Source organism: Xenopus tropicalis, chromosome 9 (assembly GCF_000004195.4).
Source record: "Xenopus tropicalis strain Nigerian chromosome 9, UCB_Xtro_10.0, whole genome shotgun sequence".
Lineage (NCBI taxonomy): Eukaryota > Metazoa > Chordata > Amphibia > Anura > Pipidae > Xenopus > Xenopus tropicalis.
In genome coordinates this window covers 21,494,160-21,517,773 of record NC_030685.2, presented here as the reverse complement: position 1 = coordinate 21,517,773, position 23,614 = coordinate 21,494,160, and the positions used below count along the sequence as shown (strand labels likewise).

The window sequence follows — 23,614 nt, the reverse complement described above, 5'->3', positions numbered from 1 at the left end:
GCTCAGGGCTGGAACTTGGGGTAGGCAGAAGAGTGATGAGTAATGAGGGGGCGCCAGGCAGGTACCTCTCCTGCCTACCCCTAGCCCGTGATCCCTTTGTCATTGCCCCCAGCCCTTGTCATTAAGTTGCAGGGACAATAATTCCCCCAGCCCAATGGAACTGTGCATGTGTGCTCAAACACGCGAGCAAGGGAGGGGGGGAAGGTGCAGGTGCGACCTGACACAGCTAACCATTAAATTCCACCTTCAGTACACTTACGGTTACTTTCAGTTTATCCTACCTAGTACTCTTATCCCTTACATTGGTTTAGTTTAGGGCAGGGCTGTCCAACTGGAGGCTCATGGACCATTTGTGGCCCTAAGAGTTGTCACCTGTGCAATTTTGACCTGGACAACCCAGTTTTTGGAAGGGCTGGCTGGGTCAAAACTGCCTGCCTGTTTTTCCAAATTAGGAAAACTCGGCAGGCCAATCGCTGATCACCCCGTCATAGCCCTGCCCCCGTGACATCACTACACTGCCGCAGTGACAGCATAGCCCTGCTCAGTGACATCACACCCCACACCCCTGCCTGGAGTTACCGATGGGGAAGGTGGCAATCCAGTTGCCCTCCAAAGGAATTTTTAGCCCCCAGTCTACGTAAAGGCTCATAGACTTCACTGTATGACATCATCATTTCACTTTCATCCGGCCCTTGAACATGTTACATGAGAAATCATCAGCTCACTACATGTATTGAGCACTGGTTTAGGGCAATTATTCTTGTGATACAAGTGTTCTGCTTCAGTGTGTAGTTCTAGATACTCTGCCATAAAACAAAGCATTGGATTGCCAGAAGGGAAGTAGAGGCAGTGCTGTCTTTTATAAAAAAGGGCATTGACTCAAGGGATGAGAACATAATTTTGCCCCTTTATAGGTCCCTGGTAAGGCCTCACCTTGAGTATGCAGTGCAGTTTTGGGCTCCAGTCCTTAAGAAGGATATTAATGAGCTGGAGAAAGTGCAGAGACTGCAACTAAACTGGTAAAGGGGACATGATTACTCTGTACAAGTACATTAGAGGGGATTATAGGCAGTTGGGGGATGTTCTTTTTTCCCATAAAAACAATCAACGCACCAGAGGTCACCCCTTTAGATTAGAGGAAAGGAGCTTCCATTTGAAGCAGCGTAGGGGGTTTTTCACGGTGAGGGCAGTGAGGTTGGGGAATGCCCTTCCTAGTGATGTGGTAATGGCAGATTCTGTTAATGCCTTTAAGAGGGGCCTGGATGAGTTCTTGATCAATCAGAATATCCAAGGCTATTGTGATACTAATATCTACAGTTAGTACTAGTGGTTGTATTTATAGTTTATGTATGTGAGTGTATAGATTGGTAGGTGTGGGTTAGGTGTGCTGGGTTTACTTGGATGGGTTGAACTTGATGGACACTGGTCTTTTTTCAACCCTATGTAACTATGTAACTTGACTTGCCCATTTAAAGACCAATTGGTGACAGTAGCGGTGACTTTTTTTTTTTTTTAATACAGGTAAATCATTTTTGGACATAAAACTATATGATTTATACATAATATTAAACACTGTTTTCAGGCACTTTATTTTGAGCATATTAACCCTTTAAAAACACTAGACAAAGAATTGTGCAGCTTTTATCATTTACAGGTATGGGACCTGTTATCCAAAATGTTTGGAACCTGGGATGTTCTGGATAAGGGACCTTTCCGTAATTTGGGTCTCCATACCTTAAATCTGCTAAAACATAAGTTAAACAATAAATAAACCTAATTTGATTGTTTTGCCTCCAATAAGGACTAATTATATCTTAGTTGGGATCAAGTAACTTTTATTATTACAGAGAAAGGAAATCATTTTTAAAAACTTCATTTAATTAAAATGGTGTATATAAGAGATGATCTTTACACAAGTCAAAGCTTTCTGGATAACAGCTTTCTAGATAGGGGATCCCATTACTGTATATAGTATTATTCTAGCTGAAATACTGACACTAGATATAGTTCCATATCATCAAATCACACACCTCAGTAAAAAGCTTTTTTAAAGCTTTTCTTAAATAAATGTAAAAAGTTTATTATAATCAGAGCGTACAGGTATACCAAAAACACAGCATGTATTATAATATGGTACAAGTTATACAATTATTATTCTTTATTTTCTACAGTACTGACATAATCTGCAATGCGTCACAGAGATTATACGCCATTGCCATCAGTCCCTGGCCCAGTGGCGCTAACAATCTAAGGTCTCTATCACATGACGCTCATTATGGACAATGGAGTCAGAATCAAAGTAACATGCCTTTATGAATTTAAAGTGTTGGGATGGGGGGCGGGGAAGAGTACACAGAGGAAACCCACCCAAGCAAGAATATGCAGATAGTGAGCTCTGGCTGGACTCAGACCTAAGGCTGATGCCCCACACAGAGATTAGTACCTGTAATAGATCTCTGCTACCGCGGGCGACTAATCTCTCCTGAAAGTCTTTCCACTGGCAACAAAGGGAATCTCTGGTAGAAAGACCTACGTAGTTGCTGTTCAACAACTTCATCCACTTGCATGTCCGGCACCAAGGTATCTTTAGAGGGATCTCAGTTGCTGCACCAAAGTCAAGGCATGAAAATACTGGTAGAAATACACTTGTAGCATTCTAGGCAGTTGTGTGAATGCATCACAGGGCATAGTACTACTGGCACAGGCCTGTTGTATCACAGCCATGTAAATGTGTTAGGCTGAGGCAAAGGTGGAAAGTACTTTAAGTATTAGGTTACATGATTGTAGCAATCTGAGTGGTCAGGCTCAAGCTTACTATCTGCAGGTAACTTTGTAGAATATAGGTCTTGCTAACCATGGCAGACAGGAGGTAAATGTTAGAATTTACAGGCCAAATAACCAGAAGTGAAGTAGGAGTCTCACCCCATCTGCACCTCACCCCATCAAATACATATTGTGTTTTTTCAGGGATGGCCTCTGCAACTTAAATGCACAAACCAGCTACACACAGCTCAGGCCATAGCAGTACCACACATGAAGAAACTCATGGGTTTCCCTGAATATTGCTTCTTAACTTTTCCATGAGAAAAAGCCCATTAAGGGCCAGGCGACGACAGTCATCATCTGAGTCTCTCTCGGCTACCTCTGCAAAAAGATGAATGAATGAGAGGAATTAGGTGTGTGCTTGCTTCTCATGCCCCTCCTTAGCAGTATTTCCTACATCATCCCCTGACGTCATATCTCTCTGAATCAGTGGCAAATTGTATACTAAACAGGTAAGATTAACTTGAGCCACTGGTGCAGGCCTTGATACATTCCACATACTGAGGATAAAGTCCTCTCACCTGCTAACCAGCACTGTGTCTCCACTACTTCTTCTGCCATGTCAGTCATAAGGTGCTCCCAGGGGACACTGAGCAGAACAGTAGAGATACAGAACAGAAGACCCTGTCTCACAAACCTAGGGCAGAAAAACAGCCATTTATACCCTTAAACCACTTCACGTGACTTCCAATCCCTTATAGCCTCCCATCTGACCCATTAATCCAGTGCATACGTACGCATCAGTATGGGAACGTAGAACCCACACGAATTCAAGGAGAGCCTTTCCCATCTGAGAAGCAATCTGCGGGGTTATCAAGGTCACGTTATTTTATGTACAGAAAGGTGTGACATGTTTTTTATCAGATGGGTACACAAAATTTTATAAAATATTACAGTATGGACTTTGGATACTTTTGGGCCACTTGGATTTTATCTGGGAAGATCCAGATCAGTGGCTGCTGTATGTAGGTAGGTATTGTTCACTGCAACTGAAGCCTTTAACAACAATCATGAGCTTTATTGCTCTAATCCAGTGGTTCCCAAACCTGGGGGCTGGCCCCCTAGGTCAGTGATCCCCAAGCAGTGGCTCGTGAGTAACATGTTGCCTACCAACCCCTCTAATGTTGCTCCCAGTGGCAATAAAGCAGATGCTTGTTTCTGATTGGAGGCAAGTTCTGGAGGCATACAAACCATCTGTACTGCCAAAGGGAGCTTCCTGTAGTCTGCCAGTCCACATCGAGGCTATCAAATAACCAATCACAGCCCTAAGTGGTCAATGGTTAATGATTGCGTTGCTCCCCAAATTTATATATTAAATGTTGCTCATGGGTAAAAAAAAAGTTTGAAGACCCCTGTCTTAGGGTCACAAAACTGTTGGGCTGACTGGTGGGCTATTAGAGATTTAATTTTTAGGTAAGTACTTACTGGAGCATTCAATGTCAGGTGCATTAATATGCCAAGTGTATGAACCATCCTCCCAAGAACCAGACGATCCTCTCCAAGAAGGTCAAAGGTAACAATTTGCCTTTGAAACAAAACAAAGGTAATTATTTACAATCAGATTTGGGAGGAAACTGCATTAAGTACATGTAAACATTTGCAGAAATAATGTGTGTGTGTGTGTGTGTGTCATGAAGGAAAAGGGCAGAGAACGATTAAACTAGTTGATTTGGATCAGCTTTGCCCAAATAGCCATAGTTTTCAGGCCAGTATCCATAAGGATGCCCACTGTGTGATGGGCTGAAAAGCATCAAAGTCGATTCATTGAGGTCTTTATGATACAGACAGTGACGTAAAAATCTCTGCTCCTCAGCTCTACAGTAGGAGAGGTCCAGGGGCCAGGTGACTCTACTCTGCACCTGGCCCCTCCGAAGAATTTTTAGCAGGAGGGCCCGACACAAAGTAGTTATGCCACTGGGTACAGACAAGTAATGCAAGTGTATTTTGTGTAAGTTTTAGGCTTATGGCACATATTTCTCACCTGTCATAGTTCTGTATGAGTGGGAAGAAGAAATGTCCGGCTACAGCATGGTAACGGTTGGGGGCAGGGACAGGTGTAGCAGCTGAATGACCCTATGGAGGAAAGCAAAGAGCACACTGGGAATTTCAGACAATATCCATACAGACAATGTCCCTATACAGAGAAAGGGATAGGTACAATACCACATCTTGAAGCAAGCAAATGCCTAGAAAAAAGATGCTTCAAATACAGAACCCTCCTATCGGTAATGAAAGCATTACCCTAACTGGGTCAAGTTTTCACATCTTCTGTTGCTTGCTACAGAAGTCTTTTTTCTCTTTAAACTTATACCTTGGCAAAGCGCCTTGTCTTGCTTGCAATACGCTCCTCCACCACCTTCCTCCAGTTAACTGGCACTTCCGATGAAGTCCATGCTGTGCTTCTAATAGAATGTGGGTCAGTGTTTATAGAGCCAGACTCTGCTGATGTCTCGTGAGAGGGCTTCTCTGAAAGGCTTTGGGCTGCAGAGGACAATACCTGAGATAAAGAAATTACTTTTATTTTTAAAGAGAGTTCCATGACCATATTAAGACAAAGTAAGAGAGGGATATTTGTCTTACATCTAAAATGTCCATCCTTTGTCGCAAACTGTAGTTGAGGGAGTAGAATTCACTAGTAAGGTACTGCGATACCTATGGGAAAGCCACGCAGATCAGTGCCGTGAAAAAAATGACAATTATCACTATATTTAAGATAACAACAAGACACCTGACATAGTACTGGGAATCAGCATTCTCACTGGTCAATTCTTCTGCATTTATGATAAAGTTCTCATGGGTACATTTTCTTGCATCTATAATTATTTTGTTTTTTTTATTATGTTTTTGGCAACAGTGGGACAGCTTTTAAATAAGACTTGATGTGTTGAGTGGCTTAGAGCAAATTTTGGTGTTGTTGTATTTAACAGTGGGACAGCTTTCCCTAGTTACAGAATTCCAAATATGGGCAAAAGAATGGTAAAATAAGCCCTCAATTTATACGAATATAAGGTGGGTCTCGATGTGTGCAAGTCTACATCAGTAATGGGCAAGTAGAGACCCTCCAGCTACATCTAGGGGTTCAACCATGGCTTATCTGCAAACCAAGAGTCAGTCCAGGCAATCAACAAGGCAGCTCACTCAATTTTTGAAATGTAAAAATATAGAGAAGTAATATTATGCCTTCATAAATGATTATGACATTCATACAATAATGTCTTCATAAAATACTGTCCATAGCAGGGAAAAGAAAGAGAAGCCATATTTACTTTTTGAAAGGCTATCATTTCCTCTTTAAAGTGCGACAAATGATTCTCCTTTCTGATTGGTTCACTACTCCTAAATTACGTTTTTCTGTTTCATAGGCATTTGCCCCCCACCCCGCTCCTGTCATTGAGAGGCACCGCATTACCGTCACAGGGTCAGTCACAGTGACAGCCACAAGGGCAGCGTGCCGCAACTCTGTGAAGCGCGCCACACTGGGCTTCTCATCAATGTGCAAGAGGATCTTGGCGAGTTCCATGCTGACCTACAAAACAAAATCTTGTAAGTACTGCATCACTGTAACCTGCAGGCTATTTTATCACAAACCTGGATAATTTTAAACTTTATCTGACAAGCTTGCGCCCACGAGAAGGGAAATGGCGCTTATCTAGTCACATGTTGTAATTACCTCTTTTGTGGCTAATGTGTTTGCCTGGATCAGTGTTGCCAGGGAGGCCATGGTCACCTCCAGCTTTTCCACATCATCTGATAAAAGCACTAGGGAGAGGGAAAAACCAAAGAAATGGGAAATGTTGTTAATGGTGTTAGAACAGATAAAAGGCACACATGGAGCAAACTCAGCACCAGGGCCTATTACTGCGGCCCTCCTTATTGTAGCACAGCAAAGACGCTGTCTCACCTTCAATGCAATCCCGTATGTAGGCTGGTGCTTTACTCTTCTTCAGCTCTGTGTCTGCACTCATATCATAAGGAACCAAGTCATCGTCACTGTGACAAAGCAGGCACACTGTTATTCTACTGTCAGTGAGAGACAGCACTCTCTCTCTCTGCAAATATGGCTTCCTTACAGGTCCCCACTGGGATTCAAAATAGGCCCCGGCACTTTAAGTACACAGAGGCCCAAACAGCCCCCCACCAGCCCAATAAATAGTGACTGTCTATGGCATCTTAAGCAGCCCCTCTGGTGTTTGCCAGAACCCACAGATTGCCAGTCTGAGCCTGTTCCTTCAATACAATCTTCTTGTCCAGAGCTGCTGTAACTCTAAGGCCTCCCCCGCACGTTTGTTGACTGCACAACCCTGACTTTTCCAGCAATACTCACCTAGCTGATCAAGCTGTAACTGCCTGACTGCGTGCCATTGGCTCTTGCTGAAAGACTTGCCAGTCTGTGCCTGCTGTAGCTTAGACCTTTCTTCATTTCCTACCTGTCTGACACTGTTGTACCTGACTGATGCCATGCCTTTGTTCTTCCTACTGTACTCACCTGTCCAGATCTGAGTCAGATGCCTGGTCAGCCTTGACTTTCACCTTAGACTTTTCTCTCACTTCTGGAGATGACAGTGGTGATTTGGACGGAGAACTGAAAAAGAAACACCACAGGAAGCACTCCAAATTAATAAAGGCCACCACACTGCTTATCTATGAGTAGAAGAGCAGCTCATCTGGCTATCAGTGTCCTCTTTCAGCCAAAGCCAAAATGGATCTCACTATGGAATAATACCCCCTTCAGAGGCCCTATAGTGGCCAGTTTACGGCAATAAGCCCTATAGAAAGCAACCATTAAATCTATCTGATGTGACCATTACAACAATCTTGTGCTTTCCACCTACCTCTCTACAGGTCTTTTCACAAAATCAGCAGAGTCAGTTTCAACCATATGTGGAGGCTTCAGAAGAGCCTTCAGATCTCTGGTGTCCTCATCTTCTTCATACTTCAGATAAAAAAATTAATGGAAAGTTAATATGGGTCACACAGTCTATGATTTTGTAACCATCTTCCTCTTCCTCACAGCACCTAGTAAGATGAACAGTAGAAATGCAACTGCCTTTTCATTTATGAGCTAGATCTGACAGTCTCATTCACCAGAGTTTGCCTATGAGTCACTTGGGTTTGATGGCTCCAGAAGTAGCTCCATGTAGCCAGCATAAATCACTTACTTTCTTCCCCAAATCTTAGACTGTAAGCTCTGTAGGACAGGGAATTGTTGTATCTTAATAATCCCGGGTACACTACTGTATGATTTACTAGCAGTTCTAACTGTGCCATGCAAAGCCAGACTGTAAGCTCAAAACCAAAGAGGTGAGCAGGTCTGAACTTGAATTTAAAATAGGCCCTGGCATTTCAAGTACACAAAGCAGCCCAATACATAGTGACTGTCTATGGCATCTTACAGCAGCCCCTCTGGCATTTGGCAGAATCCATAGCTTGCCAGTCCGAGCCTGGCTGTGAGTGTGCCTTCTAATAGTCAAAGCAGATTGGGTTAGAAAGCTGAACTCTACCTGGAAAGAAAGACCCGGTCCCTCAGTGTCAATGTGGTGGCTCAGACATTCCGCTACTACCATTCCCATACGTCGGGTGGTGGGAACAGAACTGTCTAAGTAATTTCGAGCTCCGGAAGTTAGTGATACAAGCAGGTCTGTGGTGGGGTAAAGGGGAGACATCAGTACGGACAGGGTTTCTCTTTCCACCAATAAGCTGACCAGTTGGCATTTCCCCACCCTCACCTTGCTTGCAGCTCTCAATTTCCTGCTTGTTCAGGAGGCCCAGGCAGATCAGCAGGCAGCGGCTCACATGCAGAAGTTGAGGATGGGGGGAGTGTTTGACCACGCTGCCAGACGACCAGACCTCCAGGAGTTCCCGCAGAACCTGTCAGATAAACCCACCATTATCAACTTCTTGAACTTTGCATAAACATACAATATCCATGCATTTGCCCCTATATACTATACCAATACTTTAAGATATAACAGACTCACATTAATTCAATGTATACTTTCATGAAGTGCTTATAGGTCATGTAATTCATTTAACCCCGACAGCTAATCCACAGACCACAAGACTATGTTTGCAGCAGTTTCCACTGCCTATGGATATGACATTGCGTAGGTATCATTGTTTTAAGGGTGTGGCTGCATTTTATTAGTTTCCTTCTCAGAACACAATGCCCATAACTAGTATATAACAAACTATTGAGTAACCACAAGAGAGTAACAGCAGTAAGCCAAGTTCAGGATAACTACAAAAGCATCTGGGAGTTTGGTCAGAACTGGCACATCTTCCATTTGGAACTAGGCAACAGCTTTCTGCTGGGGAAACCTATGTTCTTGCCAAGATCCTTAACTTCAAAGGATGTTATTTCCAAACTGAAAAGGAGCTGTTTTTTGAAAGGGCCAGTGTACCTTCATTTCTTTTATTTCCCCTTCGTATTGGTCTATTAAAGAGCCAGGAAAGGCTTCTACTATAGCCCCTAATATATTGTAGAGCCCCCTTGCCTGTAGCAAATCGCCAACTTTATTTTTTAAAATAATGCTAACTTCTCCCAAAAATTGCCTTCTAACTTTGCAGTAATTGCAGTTTGTCACGGCCGCCATCTTTGATTTCCCTTGCTCGCCCCCCCCTTCCACCAAACAAAGGAAAGGAACACTGAAACAAAACACCGTCCGGGCAAACACCCACTTGCACCCCCCCCCAACAAACACCGTCCGGGCAAACACCCGCGCTAGCACCCCCCACCCCCCGCTATCCGTAGCGCTTGCCTGTCATTCTGTTCAGTTCCTCTGCGTCTGTGTGCACAGGGGCCAGGGTAGGGGAGAGGGAGGGGGGGCGCACGCTTCTGTTACAGAAAATGAGCAGTGCACATGCACCATCTACAGTGTCCTTAACACATAGTCAGTGCAGGAGCGATGCATTATGGGAATCTTCTTTACCCAGCTCAGCGTTTTTTCTTCGAGTTTGGCTTTAGATCTTCTGAACAGGTGAAATATGGGGAGACTTAAGGGCACTATTGAGAGAATGAAGGTATGCCTGCAGCTTGAGATTAACTCTTTCTTAGCCTTTACATAACAGGGTATCGACTACACATGCCAGCTGGCAGGGAAATCCAAAGAAAGAAACTTGATGCACACATTCAAACTCCCTGTCCATTAGATAAAACAACAACAAAGACATTAAGAACTGACTACTGCTGGCCTCTGGAGCCCACTCATGCATGTTCTAGGCCACTAAATACAGAAAGAAAACTTATTTTTGTGTGGATGTTTCTATACATTTTGGAGAATGGAAGCGGGCCTTGAACCTAAAAAGACTTAAAAAAACACTAGCAAAGAGTCTGGATATATGATGTAACAACAAGGAAACTCCTTGGATACCCAACCAGTAAAGTCATACAGACAATCCTCCATACAACATATTGTTCGTTTTACAAAAATAAAGAATCTGACAGAAGAAAAGAACAATTTCATGAATCTGATTTGCCTATTAAAGGTATAATTCTAGATTTCTTTAAATGTCCTACTATCCCACCTTGACTAACAGATGTCTGCGACTTGCATCCAATGACAGGTATCCCAGAATGCTCTGTAGGGCATCCTTCTGTAACAAAGAAAGACATGACAACTTGTTAGTGGGCAGCTAAGCAGGGGGTACAGAGGAGAGATTTTTTTTTAATGGCATGTTACCTTGAGACCATACTGCAGGAATAGCATCTTCTTGGTTAATAAAAACTGTGTCCTTTTATTCTTTACTACAAGATCACCCAACAATTGGGATAACACTTCTGCTCTGTGAATAAGGGAATAAAACTGGATTTTAGATCTGCCTAATGTTAGCCATACACCTGAAGGCTGCCCGTGAATGTCGAAAATGGCACCACTCCCTCTCCCCCAATGCTGGGTCATATCTTTCCCTCTTGTTCCACTGGCCCCCAGTGTTTCACGGTACAGTCTGTGCCTAAGATTTTTACTGCACACTGCGTCCCCCAAACATTTCATGACACACACAGTGACAGTCCCCCAATGATGCCCCAGTGCATGTTTGTTGCTGGTGTACATTCATGACAAAATTGTTTTTAAATCAAATATCCACAAGGCTTTAGACAGGTCCCAGTATCATGTATATGATCTATCTAGCAAGCCAGCCATTTTTGGATTAGAGTATCTGTAGTTTATTACTGCGTGCATGTATAATGGGAGATGCCTAATTCTGCAGTATACATTCCTTTGCGTGAGAGAAGTACTCTGTTTTAGACACCTATAGTGCAGGAAGCCTGATTGGGCCCAGTAAATCCAATCCGTCTAAGGCACTGACTGTTTCTTCTCCATTACTTTTAAACTGCTGATACATACACACGATTAAAATCAAATTTAAACGTATCTGCAATATAGAGTAGAGAGAAAAGAAGGAAGAAGTTCTCACCCCGGCGCCGTCTGCACAATTCCAGTTAATACAGGCTCCATCCATCTGTCAGGAACTGACTCCAATAGTCGCCAGCAAATCCTCTGCCAGATGCAATCAGATTGGACGAGGGATTTCAGTCGTGGCACCAGGACTGAAAGCAGCTCCTCTGGAGATTAAAACGAGAGGCTTACAGTTAAGGGGTCCCTCATCAACCAAATCCCAAATACAATATAGTTTACATACATGTAACACAATCATCATGATGACACTTACTTTGCCGACCCTGCATGCAGACTTTACCCACAACCTGAGATGCAAAAGAGATGGAACAGTTCTTGCCATCTAAAATGTAAAAGGACATCATTGTATACGGGAATAGAATAACCACAGACTCATAGGTAGAATAAAATACTTATGTCCATGACAAGTTTTGAAAATATTCTTTACCTCTTAATGCATCTGAGACCATTTGTAACACACGGATAATGGAGCCTGCCAGGCGGGGGTAGTAGTTCTTAGGATAGAATAAAGGTTTGTTGTGTTGCTGGAGGCAATTGGCTAGGTGGTCCGGCAGACTGCTGATCCTCCCCAGAATGGCTTCATGGAGAACAGATGTTGGGTTGCTCTCGAGCTGCTGTTGGCAGACCTCCCAGATCACCTCAGCAAGCGCTCCCCGCTGCAGGAATCTCTCTAACACATGCACACAGCGATCCAAGCGGATGCTGGGCCTGAAATAAAAGGAACCAAAATCAATGATGAGTGATACGGAAATGTTTTATACACTGCGGTGATATACAGAGGCATCGCTAACACTCATCATATTAATGCTGCTTTGTATTGTGCTGCTTTTTACACAACCTTCTAATACTGTACATGGGGCTTGTGTACCAACATCGGACATAAATATCACCTGTGATGTTTCCCCATTTCAACCAGCAGCACTTAGATTTGAACAGTCACCTACAATTTAGAAAATGAATGCGAAACATTGCATTAGTCGCTATGGGCAAACATCACTGGTGTTATTTATCGTTAATATAAGTAAACACACCCCTTACGAGTATAAAGCATAATATTAAAGGGGTAATTCAACTTTAAGTAAACATATAGTATGGTATAGATTTGCCAGTTCTTACCAACTTTTCAATTGGTCTTTTTTTTTTTATTATTTTTGCTTTACTCTTCTGACTCTTCCCAGCTTACAAAAGGGGGTCAGTGACCCCAGCAGCTAAAATACTATTTCTCTTTGAGGCTACAATTTGATAGTGATTGATAATTTTTATTATTTATCTTTCCATTCAGGCCCTCTTAGATTACAGTTTCTCATTGGAACCACTGTCTGGTTGCTAGGGTTATTTAAACCTTACCAACCATATAGCTGCAAAAATTCCAAACTGAGGGGTTTCTGAATTTAAAGTTAAATAATTAAAAAACTACAGATAATAAAAAAAATGAATACCAATTGCAAATTGTTTCAGAACAGCGCTCTCTACAACATAGTAAAAATGAATTCAATGCTGAATAACCACTTTAAAAACAGCCAAACTGTGACACCTAAGACACTAGCCAGAGAGGGAATACTGCAAAGCTTAACACAGTGGTAGTTATGTGGGTTTTTATACAGATGAAATTAAGCTCTCTGGTTCACTTCCCAAAAACCATATGGAGATTCCTTCACGAAATTGCATACAAAAGTCCACTTTTGATGGGGATTTACTGCCACCCACAGGTTATTGGTGCTCTGCTTGTGGCAGAAAGAAGATGGGGATTTCCTAAGCATCTGATTGAATTAGCACCTATGTCATTAGCTTATTCAAGGCCTGCAAAGCAATGCTTATAAATAAGACATATATTAATATATGTTGTATGATCTTACAAATTGCAACAACTTCTCCACAGCTTACAGACATTATGCAGGAACTACATAACCCACAATGCATTGCACTATGATGTTCCTTTCCTTATTGACATCACTTGTGCAGGGAATTGTGGGATTTGGAGGATGCAGGCTGAGGACAGTCAACCACTGTTACATTTATTTTTTAAATCTCAAAGTAGTCAGCCAGATCAGCAGGAGAATGGGGGGCCGGGCTTAGGGAATTGTCCCCAATCATACTGTAACATAAGAACATTTTCATTAAAAATGATGAAACAATAATTGAAATTTTTCAATGATGTATAATGCAAAGTTGCTTCAAATGATTTTTACTTTTAAAAAAAGCTTACTTTGTGTTTGAGTTCCCCTTTAAATGCCACATGAAAATATCCTGCAAAAAGCAAAATAGGAACTGCACACACAGATTGCCATGTTATATTTGGCCACAGAGAGTGCATTCTTTGTGACCAAATAAAACTTTGTTGTTATCCCTTTTTTCACAGCAAAGTGTGTGTGTGGCTCCTATTTTGCTATTTGCAGTACCATAGTGATACCATGCCAGGTATCTAGGGAACACCAGAACTACCATATATAACTTCTGCATTAGTGTGAGGATGCCACCACAATACATAACAATCTCCTCTCTGGCTGCAACTGCAGGAATAAGAGACGCAAAAGCAAGAAAGTTATGAATTATGGAAAGGCCATCTCCCATAGACTCCATTATAAGAAAATAATTGTAACAATTAAAAATTATTTCCTTTTTCTCTGTAATTATAAAACAGTAACTTGTACTTGATCCCAACTAAGATATAATTAATCCTTATTTGGGGCAGAACAGTCCTATTGGGTTTATTCAATGTTTGAATGATTTTTAGCAGACTTCAGCTATGGAGATCCAAATTAATGGAAAGATCCCTTATCCGGAAAACCCCAGGTCCTGAGCATTCTGGATAACAGGTCCCAAACCTGTACTATTATACAGATTCTTACATTGCAATGACAACAGAAATGTAATTACAACAGGGATGCTGTGTATAGATAGAAAGCCAATCAGCAACAAGACTCGACACTCACCCAGTTTTCCCCAAGCTATCCATGAGCACCAGAAAGGCCTGATCAGGTGGACCCTCTAGAAAAAAGCTGTCCCACAACTCAAGCCTTTCTGAAGTCAGCAGGTCCAACCACTGTGGACCCATTTGGGCCACCAAAAACTCAAGAACGGGGGTGTAATGGTTCCTATTGAACTCTGTAGTCTCCTGAGTTTGAGCTGAGTTTTCTCCTGTTCCCAGGTAGCTCTTTAGGCTCAGCAGCGCCTCCCTCAACCTTTCTCCATCACTTATCTTGGCCAGGTCAGAGATAGCATTTTTGACAACAGTAGAGACAGGGGCCATATTGTGTTTAGATTGTCTTGTATTCATCAACCCTTATATAAAGAGCCTGGAAAGAAGCAAAAATGGTTTTAATCACACTGTGCTGGCAAGAACAGAAAATGCAAACAAACATATTCCATAATGATGTTAAAGGGGTTGTTCACCTCTGGGTTAACTTTCAGTATTGGTATAAAATGGTCAATTTATAGCAACTTTTCAATTGGTCTTAATTTTCTATTCCTTATAGTTTGACTTATCTGCCTTTATCTTCTGTCTCTTTCAATCTTTAAAAAGCTGACCCTCTGAAACAAAAAATGATTGCTCCAACTATTGTGAGGCGACAATGTCATTGTTAGTTTTTATTTGTTATCTTTCTATTCAGCCACTTTCTTATACATATTACAGTCTTATTCAAACCCCTGCCTGGTTTGCTAGGTTAATTTGGACCCTAGCAACCAGATACCTGCTGAATTCTCAAACTAAAGAGCTGCTGAACAAAAAGCTAAATAATTAAAAAAAAAAAAAAAACACAAATAGTAAAGAATGAAAATCAGTTGCCGATTGTTGCAGAATATCAATCTCTGATACTAAAAGTTAATTTTAGGGTGAACATCCCCTTTAAAAAGCAGTATAACTGCACAGGTACAAGTCAAAATTAGCAGTACTACTTCATTTTAAACCAATCAATATTTTGGCATTGACCCATGTATAAGCAAGCTATATCCTTAGTGCAAGGATCCCCAACCTTTTTTACTTGCGAGCCACACTCAGATGTAAAATGTGTTGGTGAGCCACACAAGCATGAAAATAGTTATTTGGGGATGCCGAATACAGACTGTAATTGGCAATTTCGTAGCCCCATGTGGCCTGCAGAAGGCTCTGCATGGTAGTACCCATGGTCGTTATGCCTCCAAACCAGAAATGTGTCACCTGAGGCGGCGCTGGGAGTATCCTACATACTGTATTATTAATAGAGGAAGCGCAGGAGGACCAGACAGCGCACATGGGACATATAACAGACTATACACAGTGCTAATAAAACTCACTGCTTTAGGATATGTATATTCTGATGTAAATAAAGTGCAGTGAAGATCCTTTATAGTTATATACACCCTATAGAAGGTATATACACACTGATAGACAAAGAAAGCAAAGCAGGAGGACCCCACACATAACGCTGGAGGTATACACAAGCCATAGGGAGAGACAGACCAAAGACAACTGCTGGGCATAAAGTACACACATACTGGAGAATAGGGCAGCTATACGTATCACTGACACACACACTGCATTAGATACACATAGCAGAGCACTATACACAGGGCACTATACACAGGGCACTATACACAGGGCACTATACACAGGGCACTATACACAGGGCACTATACACAGGGCACTATACACAGGGCACTATACACAGGGCACTATACACAGGGCACCATACACAGGGCACCATACACAGGGCACCATACACAGACACTATACACAGGGCACTATACACAGGGCACTATACACAGGGCACTATACACAGGGCACTATAGGTACTATACACAGGTACTATACACAGGGCACTATACACAGGGCACTATACACAGGGCACTATACACAGGGCACTATACACAGGGCACTATACACAGGGCACCATACACAGGCACTATACACAGGGCACTATACACAGGGCACTATACACAGGGCACCATACACAGGGCACCATACACAGGGCACTATACACAGGGCACTATAGGTACTATACACAGGTACTATACACAGGGCACTATACACAGGCACTATACACAGGGCACTATACACAGGGCACTATACACAGGGCACCATACACAGGCACTATACACAGGGCACTATACACAGGGCACTATAGGTACTATACACAGGTACTATACACAGGGCACTATACACAGGGCACTATACACAGGGCACTATACACAGGGCACTATACACAGGGCACTATACACAGAGCAAACACCTACATACTATTACTAAGGATGAAGTAATCGGACCCAGCTCACACCTACCCTGCCTTACTGTAAGGGCCCAACTAACATGACCGGGAGATGCTTTCAGCTCCCTCTCTTTCTTGTTTCTCGGCAGCCAGAGGCCAAAGCACTGCTTCCTGATCTCCCCAGCCAATAGCTACTCACCGTGTTTCTGCAGCGCTGTTTATTGGCTGATAACTTCCAGATGGTCCTAGAACTGGGCGGGGCGGAAGGAATTGTAAACCTAAGGGTAGCGCACAGGGAAAGAGGAGAGTGTATTGGCAAATAGGAGGGGCGGAGCCATAAGGGTTAGGGACTGAGGTAAAATTCACTTGCTGTAGGATTTGGAATAATAAAAAAGGTACTAACTGGCACAATGGCACGCTTGGTAAAGAGATGGGGCAGAGCCATACTGTTAGGGACTGAGGTAAAATTAACTGGCTGAAGGAATGGGAATAATTAAAATGTACTCGTGCAGTCTGCAAATGTTATTTCCCTGCAACTCCCCAAATCCACCCAGGGCAAAGATCTCATTGGTGGGCCCCCTGGGGCAGCCTCAAGGCATGTGTGGTAGTGTTACCTTCAAGCAGGTGAACTAGGATATAGGTGGGCAATAAAGAAATGCTCTGTATTCTGTAACTGTCCAATCACAGCTTTTATACTTTCACTTATGAAAATTTCCTTCTTAATGTAGCCCACCTGTGCAAATACTGTGGTACTACTTGCTTACTTTGGCGCTACAGGAGCCCTGAGCCCCGCTTATTATGGGGACAGGCGTTTCCCAGCAATGGCGTGCCTCCACCCAGGGATAGTGGTATGGACTTATTTCCTACCCCCTGGGAACTTCATAGGTTGGTGTGCCCCTCCGGACTAATAGATCTCACCACACGGGTATATGAATGAAGTAAATAAAAAGGTTTATTGGACGAACACCTCTCCAGGAGCAGCTTAACCACAGTATACAGTGCAGGGTATATCTCCATACATCTCATTGAGTACCATCTCCTGTTGGCCTACCCAACGGTACTCCCGACATGTGTTCCCATCTAGGGGCTCTCCCCGGTACTCACGGTAAGACACTCTACCATAGAGTTCCCCCGGTACTCACGCTAGGACGTTACCCCACAGGGACCCACACCGGTACTCTCACGGGGCATCCTCAGATCCGGCCTCCTGGACTGGTGGTGCCTTGGTACACCTTCCCTAGCCTCTTGATTCCCTGCACTCCGGCTGATGTACTGCCGGGAGGTCTTAACCTCGCTTACTACTCCTGGAGGGGCCATGTCCGCCCATTCTAAACTCGCTACTCTACATATCACTCCTAGAGCGATCTATCACAAAACTCCTATCTCAGAACTGTGCCCGGGACACCCACTCCATTACTGGAGCAATCCCTGGACTACCCCACAGCACCTGCTGCTCCCCTTATATGGGCCTATACACCACCCTGTGGCCATAACCCGAACTACAATTGTACACCCTATTAACCATGTGCAACCCAGTCATCCCAGTGTCCCTGTTTCCCAGCACCACCCTGTGGTCTGTCCTAGGGGTTCCTGTCCTAAGGGCCCTTTTTTTTTTTTTTGTAACCCCTACATTCTCCCCCTACAAGAAAATTGTCACCTCCTGGCTGACACACATTCTACTAAATACAATACATTTACCATGTTGGTTTCACATCACGCTTCACAGTTCCTCCAGGAGACTGCCAGGGTACAATGGATGACTGAAAAGGAAAAGTGAGACATAAAAACATCCCCCCCCTCCATAGTCTTGGTGAAAGTCCCCATAGAGTCTCTGTCCCTTAGACATTTCACACTCAATGAAGAACCGGACAATTTATTTGCCCAAAAACCAAAACACTTTCTTTATTTTACAGCAAAGAAAATAAAGGTAAACTTTCCTTTTCCTGGCCCTCCCCTCCTCCTTGAGGGAGTCCAATTCCCAAGGTGATCCCACCTTGGGTCCGTTCATCCACCAACGGGTGGGCATTAGGCAACTTGCGCCCTCTTGGGCTAACTCAGAATCTCCCCTCCGGGAATCGTGACAGAAGCGACACTTTCCTCCCAACCAGCCGGTTGACTGCGACGTGGGTGATCCTTACCCATCGCCGATGGTTCCTCCCTGGGAAAAGGACAAGTCCCTCCTGAGGGGCACACCTAAACCGCAGGTGTCACTCACCCCTGAACTGAAAAGTTCCCTCCTGGGATTAAACAAGTCCCACTGAAGACTCTCTCACACCATATACGCAAAACGCATCTGTATATCAATATATGAAGCGTAGTAGCAAGGGTGTGGCTTTTCCACTGGTACCCCACTGGGCAATTCAACTTCCGTACTAAAATAGCGCGGTTCTGGGCTCTTTCTCCCGCAGCTATATACTGTGTGGCGTAGCACAGTGCGGCCCCACCACCACTCTTTTTCCAGCGCCCTGACAAACTTCCAGGCCGCCATTTTCTTCAGGGGATCAGCGTGGTACAGGCACTTCCCAGCCTTCTTTTCCTTGGCTGCTATCTCCGCCACCACCCAATCGTCCATTAGGGACTCCATTTTATCATACACCCAGAGGGGTGCGTATGGCATATAGTATCCCCATAGCCTAAATATCTTGTAATTCATGACCCGCTGTATTCTGGACACTCGGCAGAATATATCAGGGTCACCCTTACCAGGCAGAACCCAGAAGTCCTTCTCCTCCTGTTTCGTAATTTTTCTAGGAGCTAGGATACTATTAGGTAGTTTAAACAACTGAGGACTATAGAAGTCTTCCTCCTCCGTCTCATCCAGGTTATCCCAGCCGGGATTAGGGGTACTAACTGCCCCATTGGCTCCTTCAGAGGCTTCATTTCTCTTTTTGAGAACCTCTATATAGGGTGGTAGAGACTTTACTTCGGGTGGTCCCCCTTTATCACTAGTGGACTCGGGACTCTGCGCGGCCTCCTCCGGGCCTTGCTGCACCCCTTGGGGTTCTGGCTCAACCGTAGCCTGGGCTTGACTGATACTAGGGGCTTCAGGTAAAATGGCTGCAGGCTCACTCTCTACCCGTTCGGCCTGGGATTCCCAACCTTGGGACTCCTCATTCACCCCCTGGGGTTTCTCACTACTTACATCCCCGGAGGCTACGGACCCCGAGATCTCCACCTTCCAGGGATACAACTGTAGTGGCCCGGACACCAGGGTAAGGTCGCCGTCCCCTAGGTATCGCCCATATACGGCTGGACTTGGCTGGTTGGTATTTAGAGTCGTCAACATTGCCAGCGTGGTTCTGTATCCATCATTTAGCTTGTCCTCTCTCAAAGGTCCCATCCAGCCTCTGTGTCCACAGCTTGGGCAGCGACCCAGGGCCTGTTTTAGAGCTGAATGGACTTCGGCCCCGCAGTCACCACATATTGGCACCAGGATGAATTCTCCCAACGGCGTGGGCTTCTCTACAAAAGATCCTAGCCACACGTAACGAATATTGGCATCATACAGGCTACCAACTTCCGGTCTAGAAAGCATGGGTGTCTCACTCCCTCTTTCACTTCCGGACTTAATCGACATGCTTGCTGTGAAGTTGTAGAGAAGCTCACTCTCACGACTCACTGCCAACTGAGAAAGTCCCAAAATGGCCGCCGTGACGTCAACTAGCATCGTCACTTCCTCAGCCCTTGGCGCACTTTCTAACGTGTCCTATTGGCCGCTGAACCTCACGGGGCGGTCGGTATGCAAATCAGGTACTTTCCCTTCTGGCCCGCCTAAATCTCACGTGTCTTCCCCGGCTCTCCCTTGGCGCCAATCTTCCTGCAATCCTATTGGCTAGGAGCGCCCTTGCTCCTCTTTTCGCGCCAAATCCCGCCTGGGGATGCGGATCAGGGTGGCCCAAATCTAGTCCAGTCGGGAAAAGGGTTTCACAGACACACTAGGCCTCAGTTCCTTTAGGGCCCTGTCTGGCAAAAAAGTTCCTGCTCTCATCCCAGCGGTGCCTCCAAATGTAGCCCACCTGTGCAAATACTGTGGTACTACTTGCTTACTTTGGCGCTACAGGAGCCCTGAGCCCCGCTTATTATGGGGACAGGCGTTTCCCAGCAATGGCGTGCCTCCACCCAGGGATAGTGGTATGGACTTATTTCCTACCCCCTGGGAACTTCATAGGTTGGTGTGCCCCTCCGGACTAATAGATCTCACCACACGGGTATATGAATGAAGTAAATAAAAAGGTTTATTGGACGAACACCTCTCCAGGAGCAGCTTAACCACAGTATACAGTGCAGGGTATATCTCCATACATCTCATTGAGTACCATCTCCTGTTGGCCTACCCAACGGTACTCCCGACATGTGTTCCCATCTAGGGGCTCTCCCCGGTACTCACGGTAAGACACTCTACCATAGAGTTCCCCCGGTACTCACGCTAGGACGTTACCCCACAGGGACCCACACCGGTACTCTCACGGGGCATCCTCAGATCCGGCCTCCTGGACTGGTGGTGCCTTGGTACACCTTCCCTAGCCTCTTGATTCCCTGCACTCCGGCTGATGTACTGCCGGGAGGTCTTAACCTCGCTTACTACTCCTGGAGGGGCCATGTCCGCCCATTCTAAACTCGCTACTCTACATATCACTCCTAGAGCGATCTATCACAAAACTCCTATCTCAGAACTGTGCCCGGGACACCCACTCCATTACTGGAGCAATCCCTGGACTACCCCACAGCACCTGCTGCTCCCCTTATATGGGCCTATACACCACCCTGTGGCCATAACCCGAACTACAATTGTACACCCTATTAACCATGTGCAACCCAGTCATCCCAGTGTCCCTGTTTCCCAGCACCACCCTGTGGTCTGTCCTAGGGGTTCCTGTCCTAAGGGCCCTTTTTTTTTTTTTTGTAACCCCTACATTAATAAAACACTTTTTGCTTTTATGTTTTAGGAATGGGACAGTGCCACTGATCTTCCCCTATCTGCTCTACAGGACTTGCACCCAATGCCCCTAAAGCACCCAGCCGGAGCCTGGCTTCATCAGGTGGGCAAAAGGAACAGGGGAACAAGAAAATTGTGAGACGGCAGTGGGAGACCTGGAGCACAGAGAATAAGAACACATTCTTTGAGGCGCTTTTTGAAGTGAGCAGAACTGCCAGTTGCTGGTTGGTCATTGTGGGCTGTTTGATCATATCAGAGGTACTGGTACAAAGGGTACTGCCCCAATAACCCAACAGTGCTGGGTGCAGCTTAAGGGCAGTGGCAAACAGGGAGATTAGTCGCCTCGTGACAAATCTTTGTTGCCGCGGGCAACTAATCTCCCCACAATGCCATCCCACTGGCTAGAATGTGAATCGCCGGTGGGATGGCATACGCGTCCAGGGCAGTGCTTTTACCCCCGGTATGGAATCCCTTATCCAGAAACCTGAACCCAACCAGGAAAGCTTTGAATTACAGAAAGAACATCTCCCATAGAATTTATTTTAAGCCAATAATTACACCAATAATTCTAATTCCACTCACGCTATATTCTTATAGGCAAATATACCACTTTCCTTAGCAGGGGATTTCCCTTTAATATATTGCTATTCAACAGATGATAAAGTACAAAGGCTTAGCATATTTTTCTTTCACTTTATATGGATGGATGCTGCCAGTATGCTTTTCTTACTTCAGGAATTCTCTATAGATACGAGCCTATCACTATTCCATTTATAGAATAAGAATAAGAGGGTACCCAACGTGTTTCAGCCCAACCTACGGGGTCTTTGTCAGTCACAGTGACGATGAAGCACTGTTTTAACATACCCCATTTCTAAAAGATACTTGAAATTACATCCTCTATACAGCCTTTGATTTTCAGCTTGGAGCAGTCTGATCAAAAATAATTGACAACTGGATGCTTATTGCCAGCTTATTGCCAGCCCATGCCGATAAACCCCAGCTTCCTTTCTTGCTCTCTATATTATTAGTTGGTTGGTTTTTTTTGTAATTATTTTAACTTAAGATGACAACAAAGCAAGTTCTTTATTGATTTATCTTAATACCAAGATGTCCACTGCTGAATCCTTGGAGGGAAGATACCCTGCATTTTTCAGTTGATAATTGTTTTTTTTTCAGTTTAATATTAAACTGGTGCAGACAGTGCCACGCCATATATACATGTTGTTCATTTGCAGGGTGTGATTGTTTGCGAGGAAAATTCTTGTAGTCATGCACTATATGGAAAAAAGCATGTGGACTCCCATCTAATTATTGTAATTGGGTATTTAAGCCATACCCAACAATGCCAGCACAGATGCCACTATATCATACAATGACATCCTTCCATGATTCCTGCGGTGCTGTAACAGTTTGGGGAATTTTGCAGCACGATAATGCCCCCATGCACAAAGTAGGGTCTATGCAAAATGAGTTTCCTGAGATGAGACTGGAAGAACCTGATTGGCCTGCACAGGGCAATGGGCATGTTGCAGGTAAAACTTAGTCCCTTTGCTCAGTACTAATCTTAAATTACTTATATAGGTCAGTCAGTGTAGGACTGGCCAGAAGGGATGACTTTGACGTAGTTGGCCAGCTTGAAGTATATTGCAATGTACAGACAAACAATCCCTCTTTTTGGGGTGGGGAGGGAAGGCATTTCTTAGTAGCTGAATGCACAGAAATGTCCTAATGTCCTATTTCTACATATTAATAATGGGTGAGTGCAGAGGATTTTTTGCGGTTGTTTATATGCTCAGGGCCCTGACCTCAACCCAACTGTGAGATGAATTGGAACACATGGGTTCATATAGTCTGTGCTCAAACTTTCATGTATGAGGTGAAGCAAACCCCAACAACAATGTTTCATCATCTAGCAGGGCAGAATTGGATGTGCTGTTTTTCTAGAGAATGCCTAGAGTTAGCTATTGTGATTATTGTTAAATGCAAACATGCTGAGTAGGAATGTTCTGGGCACTTTAAGAAGCAATATGCCACTTGTCCAGACAAGGGAGAAACAAATGAATGATAGCAGCATTTACACATCCAGTATGTGTTGGGTTTATATACCCACCCCTGAGTGCCAAATAGAATAGCTGGGAATGCCCAAACCATAGGACAGCTGTCAAGCAGTGATTTAGTTTCATTGCTTTTGTTGGCACTGTACCTGGGAATTATCCTGCTCAACTGTCTCCAATCAGACAGAAAGTCAA

At 44.2% G+C, this 23,614-nt stretch overlaps 1 protein-coding gene and 1 long non-coding RNA gene across 3 annotated transcripts; one reads left to right on the top strand and one right to left on the bottom strand.

Annotated features, from left to right (window-relative positions):
- Nucleotides 1-1,860: 1,860 nt before the first annotated feature.
- Nucleotides 1,861-16,827, bottom strand: telo2 (telomere maintenance 2). Of its 2 annotated transcripts, none has more exons than XM_012970583.3 (21): nucleotides 16,626-16,827; nucleotides 14,174-14,536; nucleotides 11,668-11,948; nucleotides 11,494-11,562; nucleotides 11,239-11,386; nucleotides 10,503-10,605; nucleotides 10,348-10,416; nucleotides 8,550-8,691; nucleotides 8,325-8,461; nucleotides 7,656-7,756; nucleotides 7,310-7,405; nucleotides 6,725-6,813; nucleotides 6,494-6,582; nucleotides 6,233-6,349; nucleotides 5,404-5,475; nucleotides 5,135-5,320; nucleotides 4,805-4,896; nucleotides 4,249-4,348; nucleotides 3,561-3,625; nucleotides 3,345-3,460; nucleotides 1,861-3,144 (listed from the first exon to the last, which is right to left on the bottom strand). In XM_012970583.3, the coding sequence occupies exons 2-21, from the start codon at nucleotides 14,515-14,517 to the stop codon at nucleotides 3,044-3,046; spliced, it is 2,517 nt and encodes an 838-aa protein (XP_012826037.2). In that variant the 5' UTR covers nucleotides 14,518-14,536; nucleotides 16,626-16,827; the 3' UTR covers nucleotides 1,861-3,043.
- Nucleotides 16,828-16,872: 45 nt separating this feature from the next.
- On the top strand, nucleotides 16,873-22,580 carry LOC108648801. Its single transcript, XR_001925271.2, has 2 exons — nucleotides 16,873-17,066; nucleotides 21,373-22,580. It is a non-coding gene; the product is annotated as an uncharacterized LOC108648801 (long non-coding RNA).
- Nucleotides 22,581-23,614: the final 1,034 nt, after the last annotated feature.